At 45.0% G+C, this 17338-nt stretch overlaps 1 protein-coding gene and 1 long non-coding RNA gene across 3 annotated transcripts in view; both read right to left on the bottom strand.

Annotated features, from left to right (window-relative positions):
• NHSL1 (NHS like 1) overlaps nucleotides 1-10636 on the bottom strand; it is a 233468-nt gene extending 222832 nt beyond the window's left edge. The window contains exon 1 of one of the 2 annotated variants that reach the window (XM_072719875.1): nucleotides 10306-10636. In XM_072719875.1, the coding sequence (XP_072575976.1) occupies nucleotides 10306-10588 (283 nt within the window). In that variant the 5' untranslated portion in view covers nucleotides 10589-10636. The remainder of the gene's footprint in view (nucleotides 1-10305) is intronic. The other variant, XM_072719820.1, reaches the window with a different exon arrangement.
• Nucleotides 10637-12082: 1446 nt separating this feature from the next.
• LOC140593870 (uncharacterized) lies at nucleotides 12083-12974 on the bottom strand. Its single transcript, XR_011994225.1, has 2 exons — nucleotides 12865-12974; nucleotides 12083-12230 (listed from the first exon to the last, which is right to left on the bottom strand). It is a non-coding gene; the product is annotated as an uncharacterized lncRNA (long non-coding RNA).
• Between the last annotated feature and the right edge of the window lie 4364 nt (nucleotides 12975-17338).

Here is a 17338-nt window from a genome sequence, read left to right as displayed (position 1 = left end):
TGAGCTCTATAGGCAAGGAAGGTGGTTATAACCAACCCAGTGAACTCAAAATCCCCAGAGGACTTCATTATCAAATGCATTTATTTAACAAAAGAAATCACTATGTCAGAGTAAAACATTCCACCCTAAAATTCAAACGCAGTTCTCTATTAGTAGTCCCCTCCCAAGCCAGGAAGTAATTCACATTTAGCATGCAGGATATCCAGATAGAAGGCAGGAAATGCCCACTTTTAAATTAACTCAACCTATACTGTGTTGTTACAGACATTTAACAGAAGTCCTTTTTCCCTTTTTCTTTCTTAATACAGGAAAAGATTAATCATCTCTTGAAAAGCTCCTATTTAAAATATACCTAAAATCAAAGCATTAGCAATTTTAAAAAATTAGCTTAACACTGCATTTCAATGTTAATCAATCCTATTTTTACCAAATCAACTGCATTTTCTGACAAAAAAAAAGAACTGCAGTTTCAGGTCACCTGGGTGGCTCAGTCAGTTGAACAACCCTGACTCTTGGTTTCTGCTCGGGTGGTGATCTTGGGTAGTGAGATTAAACCCTTCATCTGGCTCCACTAGGCACAAAATCTGCTTGAAATTCTCTCTTTCCCTCTCTCTGCTCCTCCCACTGCTCGCATGCAGCTGCACTCTCTTTCTCTCAGTAAATAAGTACATAAAATCTTTAAAAGAAGAAGAAGAAGAAGAAGAAGAAGAAGAAGAAGAAGAAGAAGAAGAAGAAGAAGAAGAAGCAGCAGCAGCAATTTCAGAAAATGGCTAGGGGCACCTGGGTGGCTCAATGGTTGAGCGTCTGCCTTCAGCTCAGGGTGTGATCCCAGGGTTCTGGATCGAGTCCCACATCAGGCGCCCTGCATGGAGCCTGCTTCTCCCTCTGCCTGTGTCTCTTATGAATAAATAAATAAAATCTTAAAAAAAAAAAACTGGCTAAAAGACATTCAGGAAAATAATGAAAATAATCACTTTGGATTATGTATAGAATAAAGAAGAGCAGCAGGATAATCCCAAAATTATGTGTATGGCAAATGGAAGAAAAATAACATTAAATAACATTTTTATACTTCTATAAACTCTAGAAGAACAAGGAGAAACGAATAAAAGTGATTATTCTAATGGAGGGGGCATGACAAAGCAGAGATGAGACAGAAGCAGAAGTAAGACTTCCTTGCATAGCTTTCTATATCTATTTTTTTCCAACAATGTAAAAATATTGCCTGCTCAATAAACTAAATGAAAATTTATGCTAAGATGACCTGGGCTGTATCATGATTTTCTGGCAATCTTGGCCCTCATTTAATGTAGAGGTAAAGAACACTGGCTGTGGAGTCAGGCTGCCAGCAGCTTCTGGATATGCCATGCCATGAGCTAGCTAATGAGTCCAACTGGAATATCCTGAGACAGGCGCGACAGGACCCTTGCCTCAGTGATGATCACAGCAGCCAGACCATGAGCTGGGAAACCACGATGTTCCTCAGCTGTAGCTCTCAGATGCCAAGAGAATCAGGCATAATTCAATTCTGCATAGCATAGAATCTGCTTAATTCAATTTCCTCTGCTACACATGGTGGTCTCTCAGTTCTCAGAACACTTGATCAGATGGCTAATACTGTCATACAGAAAGCCCCCATTCTATTTCACCGTGTGTTACAATTTAAACCAGCCCATTACCACACAGTCCTCTACATATTACTGATAACATCCTTTATCAGCTTTTAATCAGAAAGGGAGTAGGGAACAGAGGAAAGTATAACAGAAGACTTCCCTGCAGGAATAACCTGAAACAGTTGTCTGTCCTCCCAGAGCAAGATGTTGCTTTTTTACGTGGAAGAAAGTTTCTTGTAAAAAAAAAATCAGGAGAATAAGTCAAAATAAAGCATTACTAAAAAAAAGAAAAATCCACCAACACACAAGGAAAAAACTTTTATTCCAGAAGCCTTATATTTCTTTTTCAGAACACAGTTTTAAAGCAAAATATGCTCTGAATATTTAAAATCAGTATTTTATGTGTGTAGAAGGGCCACTGTCCCCTATGCTTACAGGCAGGCCTTCTTGTAAGTTCCTTATCTTCTAAAAATCCAATTTAAATTGGCAATTTGGAATTCTGAACAGATTTTCTTTTAGAAGGAATGTGACAAATAATGGTTAACTTTATTCCTTAATATTTATTTACATATCTGATCATCCACATGGAACTGTAAAGTATTCATCTTGTAATCCTCATAACTCAGCATGAGCAGAAGAACCCAAAACATACTTCATGAATGGAAGAACATCCTGCCACCCTCCACAGACAACACAGACTGGTGTTTCCAAAACTTGGCTAATCAGAATCACCTGGGGGTACTTGTTAGCCAGGCAGGTTCCTGGCCTCACCCCAGACTTGATGACTCAAAATCTCCAGAATCTCCGCAATTCTGTTTTAAAACAAGCCCCTGGTGTATCTGATGATTCAGAAAGTGTGGGAAACACGAGATGAATGAAATAGTGCTAACATGGTCTGAGTTCCAAGATGCCCAAGGAAAGCTAAGGTCTGAGCTGGGCCTCTCAGGGTCTGAGTGGGAACAGGAAATCAGGTAGGAGTAGGGTGTAGATGGAAGCCCAGAGCCTCCGGGGCAATGGAGGTAAAGGGGGAAGCTCTTACAGCTAGGGAACGAAGTGGGAGCTGAGCCAGGTGTGCTATTCCTACAAAAGGAGGAAGTGGGGATAAAAAGGGCTCTCAGCTATCCATAAAGGCCCCAAGAGATGGGCTCGCTGTCCCCAGTCTCAACCCCCACCATCTGTGAAGAAAAGAGAAACAACAGCCCCTTACATGCTGCTGTCAGGAGCCACGTATACTTTAAGATCCCTGGGCAGAACTTTCTGGTTTTTAAATTATGTTGATCTCAGACACAAGCTCCCCTCTACCTTGGCCAGCTTTCACCGTGCTTCAGCCGAGTGGCCTCACAAGGATGGGGCCGTCTGTGGTAACGCAGACATGGATGGGCACACAGATGCTAGCTCAGCCTCCTCTGTCATTCACACAACAGGAAATCTTAAATACATGTTAGCCAGGCACCGGGCACTGTGTGGAGTGCTTCAGATGCAGGTCTCAGATTTCCTGGTCATCAACTAGTAGTTTGAGACGTTTCAAAACAAAAAGACCAAAAGACAGGGGGTTTCCTCCCTCAGCTATGTGATAGGCTTTTGCCACATCTTCATGGGGTCAGTTTTCCTCCTCGGAGAACAAAGTGTCATAATTTCAAGAGAGACAGCACCACAGAATGGTTAGGACAGGCTCTGGAGACAAGCTTGTCTTAGTTTGAACCCCAGGTGCATCGCTTTACTAGCTGTGAACGTGGGTAAGCAAATTATTTGTGCCTCAACTGCATCGTCAACTGCATCGTCTGTCAAAGAGAAATAACAATAGCATCCACTTTGTAGAGCTGTTGTACGTAGAGAAGACCTCCCCTGATCCACGGTTCAACTTTCCACAGTCTCGGTTCAGAAGCAGATGATCCTCCTTCTGACCTATCTTCAAGGGGTCAGTAGTAGCCTAACACCATGTCAGAAAAATACATTGTGCACAGAGGGTCTGGCACCATCTCTGATTTCAGGGATCCACTATGGGTCCTGGAATGTACCCCCACAGATAAGGGGAGACTCCTGTATTCAAGTGTCTGGCTTATAGCAAGTGCTTCAACCAGCAGCTGTCGGTGTTATCAGGCAATACAGAGTCACCAAAAAAAAAAAAAAACAGCTCCATACCAGAAATTGGAATTGCCCTGTTGCGACTACATAGATATATTAGTAACATCATTTTTTTGTTTGAGGGAGGCTAAATGCTTTCACAGACATGTCATTTAATCCATAAGGAAAGGGACAGAGACTGGGACCTCCAGGCCCTTTGCTCAAAAGAGCCCTCAGTGAGAAACAGAAGCTCCATCTCTTCTGCTACCTTTGTCCAAGATGCTACTAATATGCGCATTTTGAGAAGTGGAGACCACAAAGGTAATGTATGAAAGCAAGACTGCCATCAGCACCTCCCTGTTGCTTTTGAACTGCAAATCCTGCAGAAATAATTCATCCTAAGATAAATGCCAATTTGAACAATTAATTTTAAAAATCAGTAGGTGCCCCTTAGGTATAAATCATTTTATACTTTAAAAAAAGACATTAAAATGATAGCCAGAGGAAAAAACTGCATCATTTTCTGAATTTTCTTCCAAAGCATTAAAAATCTCAAATATTTCTCTCATCTTTAAAATTTTTTTCATTTGCTACTCACAATCCTAAAACAATACATATAGATGACATTCTAATATTAGCTTTTCCTGATACAGAGAAAAATTAAATTATTGCTAAAATAACATTTCAACATAAATGTAGGTAGCTTTTTGAACCAAGTAATTGTATTATACCCAAGAGTCAATAAGTAAATTGATGTTTTGGCTTAAACAATACATCTTCATAGTTGAAAACAAAACAAAACAAAAATTCTCTTTTAGAAATATGACATATGGCAAATGCATTTAAACAATTCTCTCTCCATAAGGATATTAGCATTTTTTAAAGATCAAGAGAAAGCTATGAACCCCCTAACTCCTCAAGACATGAAGCTCCATGCACTCTATCTATATTGGTGAAATAATGATTTGAAAGAGCCTCCATAGTCAGTCATGAAGAGTTTATTTCAGACATTAAAAAAAAAAATCCCTAATCATAAGAATCAGAGAGAGATTCAAAGTCATATCATTGAACAAAGCACGGTCATCTGCACTATTAATATTATCAAATAGTAACCCCTCATGAGAATCACAAAATGCCCAAACTGGAAAGGCTAGTAGAGGTTGCTTTAGTCAAGGTCTCTACTCTACAGATAATGAAACTGAGGCCTGAGTACATTGCTTGAGATCTGCATTAGAAAATGGCAGCGACAGGGATGCCTAGGTGGCTCAGCAGTTGAGTGTCTTGCCTTTGGCTCAGGGTGTGATCCTGGAGTCCCAGGATCGAGTCCCACATCGGGCTCCCTGCATGGATCCTGCTTCTCCCTCTGCCTATGTCTTTGCCTGCCTCTCTCTCTCTCTCTCTCTCTCTCTCTCTCATCTTTCTCTCTTTCTCTCTCATGAATAAACAAAATCTTAAAAAAAAAAAAGAAAAGAAAAGAAAAGAAAATGGCAGCAATAAAACCAGATTTGAGTCTCCAAATTCTCAACCCAATGAGCTTTCCCATCTATTTCAATGCTCCTCGAAGTCCTCCAAGTACACAGTGGCATCTGTTAAACATACTGGAAGCTCTGAAAGATTCTGGAAATCTGTAACTTTACCAAGAGTTCTAGACAATTCTCAATGGCAGGCAAGTATGGAAAACACTGCGTCACCTCACACAGCCTCGTTAACCTGAAGTGCAATCTGACTGCTCACCTACTCTGTTTCTGTCAATACAATTAGGGGCCCTCCAGGTATTAGAGATGGGTGGAGACCACATTCCTAACACCAATACCCTCCCTACCATGTGGTACGTTTCAATGAAAGCAAGTCTTAAGTCAATTTTACCAGAAATACAAACATTTTATCAGCAGGCAGGCAGGCACAAAAACCACCATACTACCCGTTCTTAGAAGTGCAGTGAAGCCTCCACTCTGTTTTTAGAACTCTGACAAGCACCTTGCATAAAAGGTTCATGCTGAGGGAAGAAACAAAGATATTCTGACATCAGGACAACCAACCCTCTGGCTGGGTCAAGGATCAGTCTGTTTTGATGTAAGACAATGCAGTTGGACACCTACAGCTCTAACCAGCTAGTTGGAGGCTATAGCATCTGCCTAACTCAGACACTACACTACAAACTCGTATCTTATTTATGCAAAGATGGTGCCTATACAATCTTTGTGCCAGCCAACGATCTGCAACACCATTCATCTCTCCCATAAAAACCGTATACCATCAAGATCTTCATGTAAAAGTTCCCCAAGCTAAGAACCACACCAACTCCATGGAAGCACTGTTAAAATACACCAGATGTGAACGGTGCCCACTATTGTTGTGCAACACGAGTCTCCCTGAACTTGGAATGTGTCTACAATCTAAGGGGGAAAAAAACCTTCTGCTTCTCTGAGCCTCTAAGAGGAAAAGCCAGCAAATCACATTTTTTCCTATTCTGTTTTCCACAATTATATTTCATGTTCACCCAGGAAGTACTGTTAAGGCAAAGTGAAGCTTTGGAATGGAAATCAGAAGTCTCAGTGTCGATCTAATGTGGTTAGACCTACTAGTTCCAGAATTTCCATCTCCTTGTCTGTGAAATGGATATAATGCAACCTGGCCTTTCTACCTCACAAGATTTTGAGTGAAATAATGAATATGAAAAACATTTTCTCAATCATAAAAAGCACTACATAAGTGTAATGTTATTAATTATAAAAAGAAACAAATCACATGAGGCTTAATAATGAAACCGGCTATTAGGTTGAGTGTCTATTGATTTCTGCATAGGAAAATCTGTTTTGATTGTTTACAGAGCGGAGAGAGAACTACCCACATTTCTAGCTACTGTTACTACTTTCAATAAGCACTGATCTTGTCAGCAAAATTAATGAAGTTTGACTTTTAGAGAAAGGAGTATACTAGTGGTTCAGCACAACCTTAAAAAAGGTAGAAAGTTTACTTTTTCATTTGTTTTTAAAGTTATTGTCTTGTTCACGTAGATTTATAGTAGTCAGTAACAGTTCCTCCCAAAGATTTTTGTAGTTGTTCTTCCTGACACTGAGCGCTAAGAATCCAAATACTGGTTCAGTTCAAATATCTACTGAGCTATCCCATTGCAGTACAGCTGAACTTTGGAAAAATAAAGATGCAGCCATCCTGGACCTCAAGTAGCTTGCTATCTAGCAGAGGGGAGCAGAAGTACATACACAATTTCAGCCCATGCTGGTAAATGCAGTGATAGACACAATGGAGGCCCATAATAGATGCTATGGGAGGACTCCTTCCAATCCTGGGCTGTCAAGAAAACATTAGGGGAGTCTTTAAGGATAACTAGGAGAGACTCAGCAATTGCACTAGTAGGTATTCACCCCAAAGATACAAACGTAGTGATCCGAAGGGACACCTGCACCCCACTGTTTACAGCAGCAATGTCCACAATAGCCAAACTATGGAAAGAGCCCAGATATCCACTGACAGATGAATGGATAAAGATGTGGGGTGTGTGTGTGTGTGTGTGTGTGTGTGTATACACACACATATTATACACACACACACACACACACAATGAAATACTACTCAGCCATCAAAAAAATGAAATCTTGCCATTTGCAAGACAGAACTAGAAGGTATTATGTCAAGTGAAGTAAGTCAATCAGAGAAAGACAATTATCATATGATCTCACTCATACGTGGAATTTAAGAAACAAAACAGAAGAGCATAGGAGAAGGGAAGGAAAAATAAAACAAGACAAAATCAGAGAGGGAGACAAACTATAAAAGACTCTTAGTCACAGGAAACAAACTGAGGGTTGCTGGAGGGAGATGGGTGGGAGGATAGGGTAACTGGGTGATGGACATTAAGGAGGGCACATGATGGAATGAGCACTGGGTATTATATAAGACTGATGAATCACTAAACTCTAACTCTGAAACTAGTAATACCCTATACATTAATTGAACTTTAAAAAAAATTTCAAATTTTAAAGTTTAAAGTTTTTAAATTAAAAAAATAAAAAGTAGGAGAAAAAGTGATGTATGTTCTCCCCAACTTATGACAAAAAGTTAATTTGAATAACTATCAACCTATGAGATCCTGAGGAAAGGCAAACTTGATGAAATATTTCTTAGAATCACTGCCCACAGAACTAAAATGTTTCTCTATTGCAAAGATAGTCTACATGTTTTTAAAACAGCTGCACTCACACCCTTTAGTATGGTAGAGACCCATTAAGCAAGGAAATATACATAATCTCCCATTGTAGTCGGATCCTCTAAACCATTCAGTTCTGTTACTCGCTCCTTGGGAGACTCAGTAAAAGGTTTATCTAACAAGAAGGATGAAATTAGTAGTCATAGCTATCCTTTGGATTGTTTGTGGACTGTATCTAAACTTTATTCCTATTTCCCATGTGATTCTAAAAGGAAGAGAGATGCTCAGTGGGACAAGCAGGTGAGCCAATCAGAATGTCCGGGCTCCAGGCCTGGCTGTGCCAGAGCCCATCACATAATCAGGCGAGTCACTTCAACCCTCTAGGACCTGATTTTCTCTCTCAATAAGTTAATGAAGTAGATGGACTTCACAGTCAACTCCAAGTCTAAAAGTCCACATGTCCATTCAAATGGAGTATGTTATTTGGAAGACTTGCCTAAAAAGGGACCCAAGGGATTTCAAAACGTAGCTTTCACTCAGGAACAAAGTTTGACACATTTTTTTGTAAAATCTAAAAGAAGCTAAGTAAAATGAATACACAGGTGTTTCATTGCTTTTTAGCAATAAAAACGTTAAGTGTGTGAAGGTGAAATACCATAAAAACTAATATCTTTACAGTTCAGCTTTCTTCTCCATACATGCACTTCTACTCTCACACATAATTATATTCAATAAGAGCCTTCTTTCTCAATCATAAAAAAAAAAAAAAAATGATGAGCCAGGTTTCTAGTATAAAATCAAAGCTATTTCAGGTTCAAACAAACTTGTGAAAACTTTTAAAAAGAGTTTTATCAGTCACTATGACAATTTTAGTTAATTTAGGGCATTTGGGCAGTTGTGGCTGTGGATATTAGCTTATTTGGGGCATATGCATACAAGGAGTGAAAAAGTAATGCCTAAATGCAAAACAATACTAGCAAAGAAGGAGTTCTTGAACCTTCAGGGAGAGTTTCCTTGTTTTCTAATTCCAACAATAGATCAGTTTACCTACCAGTTAGATCTGCCTCCTCACATCACTCCTGAAGGGCGAAATTATCCTTCACCCACACAGTCACTCCACACAAAAAAGGCATAGAAGCGAACGAGACATCACCGGGAGGACTGTGACATTCCACTAGGGCAGTGTATCCTGGTGCATGAGGTCATGATTCACAATACATATATTCTATCCAACAACTTTATGAGACCATCTTGATTTTTTTCTCTGCTCATATTTTGGGGGGGGGGGGGGGGGGGAGAGGAAGCTCTCCCAGTTGGGAACTGTCCACAACTTACCAGGATCTGTTGATAACACCATGAAAGAGATTAAAATGTAAATCATCACATGTAACTTCACAACTTGTAGAAAGAGGTATTAGGCAAGCAATGTCTTCAGTATTAACATACTGAAAAGGTGAACACACTTCCGCTTTTAAGATGATTAAAACATATCTAAGTTTTTCTAGCAAGAGAAAAAAAAATGGAAAACCAGTTGCCTGAGCCTGTATAGGAAGCGATCTAGGGGGTACAGTCCTGCATTCAGAGGTGTGGAAATCGGGGCGAGTGACCCACCAACACCTCCCCTCGCACCCTGCAATCCATCAACCATCTCCCATTGGTTCTTTCCACTTAGGATCATGACCAAGGCCACGTACTAAAAAGAGGAGAAACCACACAAACATAATACTTAAAGTTTCTCTACTTGGGGCCAGCAGGAAATTCCAGTTACCTCATTCCCTGGAGCTAGTTAAGCTGCTGAAATGAAACGGGTGCTGGGGAGAGATCACTACGTCAGGACACAGACTTGATTTTCAGGGTTGGAGGAGGTCAAAGATGAAGGGGATTCAAGGTCTGAGCTCAAAGCCAAGGTCCTTTGGATCACAGAGTGCTCGTGGGTGGGAGGGCAAACCCGCACGCCCGCGCCGGGCCTCGGCACCCTTGCGCGCAGGGGCGAGCAGACAGGCGACAGGCAGCCCCGAGGCCCGCGGAGGTCCCCGGGGGTTTCCGCAGAGCCCGCCGGGGTCTCAGGGTCCGTGATCGTCCTGCCCCCGTGTGACATCTACCCTGCTTCTCCCCCAGGCCATCTCCCCCTGGCCCTTTCCCACGACCGTGGCTCCTCCCCTGGTCTGCAGCGCCCCGGGTCTCGTCTCGGCCTCCCACGCGGGCAGAAGGACCGACCGGGCGGTGGGGCGGACAGAGGGACCGGGCAGCGGGCGGGCCAGCCCTGCTCCCACACGCGCGCCCGCCCCGCCGCGCCCCGGTCCCGGGTCAGGCCGCGGCCGCCCGAGAAGCCCCCGTCGCGGGGCGCGGGGCGCGGGCTCCGGGGTCCCGCTGCGCGCGGCGGCCGCCAGGGGGCGGGAGGGAGCAGCCGGCCGGCACCTCCCCGCCTCGTTCCCCTCCCCCGACCCGCCGGCCACTCACGGATTTTCACTCGGCGGTGGTCGAGGCGCGCGGCGGCGGCGTGCAGGGCGTCGAGGCGGCGGTGCAGCGCGGCGGTGCGGGCCCCCAGGGCGGCCGCCTGGCCCTCGAGCTCGCCGAAGATGTCCCCCGCGCAGCGCGACAGGTCGGCGAGCTGCGCCAGCAGGCGGACCAGGGCGTGCGCGCTGACCTGCTCCAGCGAGCGGAAGAGCGGCGCGCCCGCGGCCCCCACCGCCTCCGGCCGGCGCAGCCGCGCGGGCTCCACGCGCCTCTGGTGGAAGGGCATGGCGGGGGCTCCGGGCGGGGGCTCCGGGCGGGGGCTCCGGGCGGGGGCTCCGGGCGCGGGCTCCGGGCGGGGGCTCCGGCGGGGCGGGCGCAGCCCTCAGTCCGGGCCCCGTCGGCGCGGGGCGCGAGGGCGCATCCGACACAAAGGAAGGTCCGGGCAGCGGCGGGGCGCGGGGGAGGCGAGGCGGCGGCAGGACCGACCGACCGAGGCGCCCGGGGGGCGCGGGCAGGGTCCGCGGGGTCGGAGCCGCGGCCGCCTGGCGCCCAGCAGCGCCCTCCCACCGCCGGGGCGCGGGGCGCGGGGCGCGGGGCGCGGGCTGCGGGGCGCGGGGGCGCGGGGGGCGCGCGGCGAGACGAAGTCCCAGGAGCGGCTCCCGGGCGCGGGCGCGGGCGCGGGCGCGGGGCGCGGGGCGAGCGGACACGGGAGTCCCGCTCAAGTTTGCAGGGAGGCAGGAAAGAGCCGGCGGCCCCTTCCCTCCCTCCCGATTGGAGAGGGAGGAGGAAGCGGGGGAAGTGCCGCCGACACCGGGCGCGAGGGAGGGCAGGCGAAAGAAAGAAAGGGGAGGAGAAAAGGGCCGGCCCGGGAGCCACCTGCGGCTCCGCGCCCCGCGCCCGCGCCTCCGCCGCCTGCCGCGGCCGCTCGGTCCAGGGCTCCCACGGCCCCGCCCGCCTCCCTCCGAGCCCCACGAGCCTTTGGGCCGAGACCTCGCCCGCCCCCGGGCCCGGCGCGCGGAGGGTGGGGCGCAGCGCGGGCGCCGCGGAGGCGGAGGCGGGGACGGCGGGGACCCCGGGGACCGCGAGCCCCGCTCACCTGCGCCCCGGCCCCGGCGCCCGCGAGCCCCGCGCCCCCGCCGCGCAGGGACCCCAGCCCCCCGGGAGGTCGGCCGCGGCTTCCGGCGCTGGGTGCACCCCTCGGACGACGCCCCACCTCGCCCCGGCGCCGGCAGTCCTGGAGGCCAGCGGGAGGCCGCCTGCCCGAGCCCGGCTGCCTGCGGGAGACCCCTGGGGGCCTCTTGTCGGCGGCGCTGCCGGGGAGCTGCTCCGAGCAAGGTCGCTCCCGCTCCTCTAACTGGAAAGGTTCTGGCTTCAGAAATGTGCGGAATTTGAGCTTCTTCTCCCAAGTGGGGGTGGGGGAGATGGGGAGTGGGAGAAGGGACCAGACCCTGGAGACCTGAATTCGATGCCTAGAAGGTTCTCAAACCAATTACTATTGACAGGGCTGTGGGACACCGCCTCAAACCTTATGGTTAGAAGTATTTGAGAAGACTTGGGCCCAATATCCCAAAGCTAAAATCCTGCTGGTTTCATTGCTATGTTTGCTTAGAAAAGGAATCTCGGTTCTTTGGTTTCTGCCCCACAAGTGACCCGACTTGCTGTGCCGCTGGGTTGCAGTTTGGGAACCAGTCTATCAGCGCTGTGCCCATTGTCCTAGGAAGCGCTTTCTTCTCTCTGGGAGACACGAGAAATGCAAGACAAACAGGCCTGAGAGCGAGCATCGGAAGATAAAATTTAGTAGATGGAAATATTTGGGGATCTTTCTCTCTGTTGTACAGCGGATCGTTTTTCACAATATGGGCCAATAACAATCTCATAATCACCCACTCTGACGACCTTCGGAGTCACGAGGCACAAAGGCACTGCTGCTGTCAGTGGGGATAAAAAAAGAAATTGAAAATTTGTGAAGCACTGTATAAACATCACGGACAGTATAAAAGTGTGCTGTCTCATCAAGAAATACTTGTTGAGTGCCTGTGGGGCATTGGCTAGAGATAAGGTAATGTGCAAAGCTTGCTCCATCCCTGCCAACATGAGGCTCCTAGTCTAACCACAAATAACATTTCAAACTTAACCATACAATTGACCTATTTAAATTGAACAACTCAGAGGACAGCTGGGTGGCTTACCACGTGCGTGTGCTCTTTGTCTCAAATAAATAAGATCTTCAAAAAAATAATAAAGTGTACAACTCAGTGTTTCTATTTTTTTTAAGTGTTTTTTTTTTTTTTTTTTGACAGAGCACAAGCAGGGGGAGTAGGAGAGACAGAAGCAGGCTTCCTGCTGAGCAGGGAATCTGATGCAGGGCTCCATCCCAGGACCTGGGATCATGACCTGAGCCAAAGGCAGACGCCCAACTGACTGAGCAACCCAGGCGCCCCAACTCAGTGTTTTTAAAATATATTCACAGGGTTATGCAAACACCATCACAATCAAATTTAGAACATTTTAATCACTCTCTCCTCCTGCCTACCACCCCAAACAGTTCTCTTTAGTACTTACTCACTCATCTTTGTATCTGCCTCTTCTGGACATTTTTTATAAAGGAAATCATGTAATATATGCCATGTTGTGTCTGTCTTCTTAGCATATATTCTCAAGGTTCATCCAGGTTGTATCATATATCAGAACTTCAGTTCTTTTTTATGTATGAATAATATTCCATTGTATGGATATTCCACATTTTGTTGGTTCATTCATCCATTGATGGACATTTGGGTTTCCACTTGTGGGCCTTTATGAATACTGCTGCTGTGAACATACAAGTTTTTGTGTGGATATATGTTTTCAGTTCTGTTGAATATACACCTAGGATTAGAATTGCTGCATCACATGGTAACCATGTTTAACTTTTTGAAGAACTTCCAGACTACTTTCCAAAGCAGCTGCATCATTTTACATTCCCACCAGCAATGTCTGAGGGTTCCACTTTCTCCACATCCTGACCAATACTTGTCATTATCTGTCTTTTTTATTATAGCCATCCTAATGGTTGTGAAGTGGTCTTTCATTGTGGTTTTGATTTACATTTCCCTGAGAGCTAATATTTTGAGCATCTTTCATGTGCTTACTGGCCACTTGTTTATCTTCTTTGAAAGAAGATAACATATATCCGGAGAAGTGGCTCTCAGATCCTTTGCCCATTTTTAAATTGGATTATAGGCCCTTTTTTTTTTTAAGGTGTAATAGGTTTTTATATAGTCTTGATACAAGTTCTCTATCATGCATAACATTTACTCACTGCTTCAACAGTCCTGTGGTTAAGCATTGTTCTTTATGCATTCATCCTCATCCCTTGAGAACGTTTCTTAGTCTGAAAAAAAGTACAGCTTAACAGCATAAACTAATACAAGAGGAGCCAAGGACATGTTTACAAATTTGTAATCCTGGGGCAATATGAACAGAATTTTTTGATCAAATGATTTCACTGCTCCAGAAGCTGAATTGAAACTATATGTAACCAGGACACTGAATAAATAGGATTCAGGGAGAGGACTCATAACTTAAGCTTTGTCACCTACTGTCCCATTCAAGGAGGACAGTTCTTCCTCTTCAAGTGAATGACAACTCAAGCAGTCCCACAACTATCTTGTTGTCTTGGGTAATAGAAAACCTTCCTGTTACTCTAAAAGATAAAACATGTTTTCCATTTAGTAGTTAAAATCTTGCTCCCTTTCCCTGCAAGGACTTTCTCTGGGCAGAAGTCAGGCCTAGGGGCCCTGCTCCTGCTCCATCTCACCCCATCCTGGCCAGCTTGCTGACAATAATATGAAGAGGGAGAAGTGGAGGGACAGGTAAGTCTGTACTAGACCAGCACTCTGCAAAAGGGCATCACACCCTCTGGCCTAGTGGCTACCTGAAGCAGAATTTTCTCAGAACGCTTTTTGTGGTCCTGTGCTAGGAATGTCTGACCATACATACTTCCTGGGATACAGGCAATGGATTCTCTCCAACTGCTTATTCTAACTCTGATGTGGTTTATTCCACACAGACTCTTGCAGTTGGGGTCCAATCAACCCCCCCAGTGAGACTTTTAGGCCAGAATCTCTTTTAAAATGACCTCCTCCTGGGGACTCTTATGTATAGTCTCTGAAATTCACACACCTTTTGTAAGTTCAGTCCCCTACTCTGCTGCCAGAGGAGGCAGTACCTTCCTCAGGGGGGAGTCTAGCGCGCTCTCAGAGGTCCTGGGGAAGCCCTCCTCACTGGGCTTGGTGGTAGATGCCACTGCCCTTGCCCACAGGCAGGGGTGGAGCGGGAGGTGCGATGGCAGAACTAGAAGTGCTCCATCCAAACAAAATCTCAAGCCCCACCCTCCACCCATCTTCAGTCACCTCACTCTTGGATCCTCTGCATGAATGAGAATCTAAACAGCCCTCTACCTGTTACTCTGAAATTTCCACATTTTAGTCTTAATCACAACTCATTTTGGGATCCAGTATCTGTCATTTCCTGCTGCTGCATCAGTCACAACCGTTTAACATCCCGTAAAATAATAGAACAGAACAAAACGTCATGCTAATTTATTCCAAGAGGAATTTAATGCCACCTACGAAAAGGAAATGGAAAGAGACAGCAGTTTGGGAGGGAAAAGGTTTGGAATGACATGCAGTTAGAAGTATCTGATGGGCAGATCGGAGGGTGGAATTCACATAGGAACTGGGAGCCACAGAGGTGATACATAGGAGCCGTGAGAAGAGATGTCCCAACAGCTAGTCGATGAGTGTAAGGAATGATGAACAGAGAGCTAAGGTCCAAGTGAGGGCAAGCCCCCAACCAGGGGGCAAGAGAAGAAAGGTTATTTATTTATTTATTTATTTATTTAAGTGATTGCTTTATGACAGCAGGGACAAAAGCCAGATTTCAAGCATATGAATAGAAAGGATATACATAGAGTAGAACTAGAACATTCACAGAGAAAACTGCCTGAAAAGTTCAAAAACTAGTCAAATGAAGCAGTATTATTTAAAAAAATTTTTTTCACCTCAAGATGGTACTTGAAAACCAGATATGGCTGATACTACTCTATTGGGCCATCCTCCCTCTGTCCACTGACAGGACTTAACTTGTTTAGCAGTATGTCCAGCCTCTTAACATAAATCATAATTTATCTATCCCATTCTGTTTTGACAGTGAGCGATCAGGTGTGACCCAGTTCCAAGCCAATGAGTTGTAAGGAGAATTGAGAGGCTTCAACACATATTTACCTCCCTGAGGAAAAGAGGAGGGGAGGAGAAAGACTCTCATTCTCATCTCTAGTCAAACCTCAACCTGAGTCGCCTTTGGACGCAGTCAAGTGAGGATGGGATGTCTGGAGCTACAGCAGGATCTTGAGATCATGAGGGGCAGACCAGAAGAGTCAAAGCCATCATGCAAATACCGAGCTTACCCCATAAGGATGACTTCATATGCATACAAAGTGTAAATTCCTGTGATGGGATCAGGAGTGTTACCATCACCTGGGAATTTGTAAGAAATACAAACACTCAGGGCCCACCCCAGACCAACTAAACAAAAATCTATTTTGACAAGCTCCCTAGGTGATTCAGATGTATTTTACAGTTTGAGAAGCACTAGCTTGAACTCCTAATAGTTGGGTTCTTCTGTTACTTAAAGTTGAATACATGGGAATTGTGAGATGAAGAAATAGTAGGTAATCGAAGGATTGAAGATTCTGCAGAGAATTAGATGAATATGGAAGAGAAGACAAGTGGAGTTGCCACACTAGGTCTCAATAAGGAGAGCAGAAATCATGTTTGGAGTGGATCTAAGAAAAGGCAGTGGTGAGGAGTTTCTTAGCAACTCAACAAGTGGTGAATAAAGGAACTACCAAATGAGGACTCAGGGAAGGGAGCTGGACAGCTTGGGTAAGGAGTGAGTGCCATGTACACAGATCTACTCTCCACTCTAGAACCCTAGAACAGAGATAGTGGATGACTGCAGATTGACACAGTGTGAACATCAGCTAGAGGGGGTTGAGGGGTAAAGGTTATAATGAAGGTCATCATTAAGAGGCTGACTATGGAGTATGACGTAGATTAAAGAATGTGGTGGACAAAATTTAGTAAACGGCCTAAATACAACAAGAGAGCTTCACATACAATCCAGGGAAGGCCCAAGAGAATGTTCAGTGGCTGCATAGTAGTTGAGAGGAAAATAGGCAAGAACGTGGTGCCTAGAAAGGGGGCAATAAATTTGAAATTTCAGAGATCGAATAATGATTTATGATTGTGTGAATTTAAAAAAAAAAAATGCTCCTACCTCTGAGACTAATAATACACTAAATGTCAATTAATTGAACTTAAATGAAATTAAATTTAAAAATAAAAATAAAGAAATGCAAAAAAAATAAAAATAAAAATAAATAAAGAAATGTTCTTAATGAGAAAAAAGCAAACTGCACAGTTATGTATTCTTGATAATTATCCAAAAGGCAAAAAATTAAAGCCTACCTTTAATAGAAACAAAGTACTTATCTCATTTGAAACCATATTTTCTTTTTTTTTTTTTTTTTTTTTTTTTTGAGAGAGTGCTCGGGGGCAGGGGAGAGGCAGAGAGAGAGGGAGAGGAAGAATCTTAAGCAGGCTCCATGCCCAGCACGGAGACCCACATAGGGCTCAATCCCACAACACTGAGACCATGACCTGAGCTGAAGTCATGAGTCAGTCACTTAACCAACTGAGCCACCCAGCTGCTTCAGAACAAAATATTTTCTGTAGTGCTCAATAATTTTTTTCTACAGTATTCAGTAAATCTTACCAAATATGACTCAAACTTAAATGATAATAGATGTAGGGCTTCATCTTAGGGGTTTAGGATAAAAACTGAAGCCAACTATATTGGTTTCCTCAGGCTGCCATATTGAAAACTGGGTGACTTAAAACAACAGAAATTTATTGTCACACTGTTCCAGAAGCTAGAGGTCTAAAATCAAGATGTCAGCAGAGCCCTGTTCCCTCTGAAACCTGTCAAAGAG

Source organism: Vulpes vulpes, chromosome 1 (assembly GCF_048418805.1).
Source record: "Vulpes vulpes isolate BD-2025 chromosome 1, VulVul3, whole genome shotgun sequence".
Taxonomy (NCBI): domain Eukaryota; kingdom Metazoa; phylum Chordata; class Mammalia; order Carnivora; family Canidae; genus Vulpes; species Vulpes vulpes.
The sequence above is the reverse complement of the archived record's forward strand: the minus strand, read 5'-3'. Positions and strand labels throughout refer to the sequence as shown.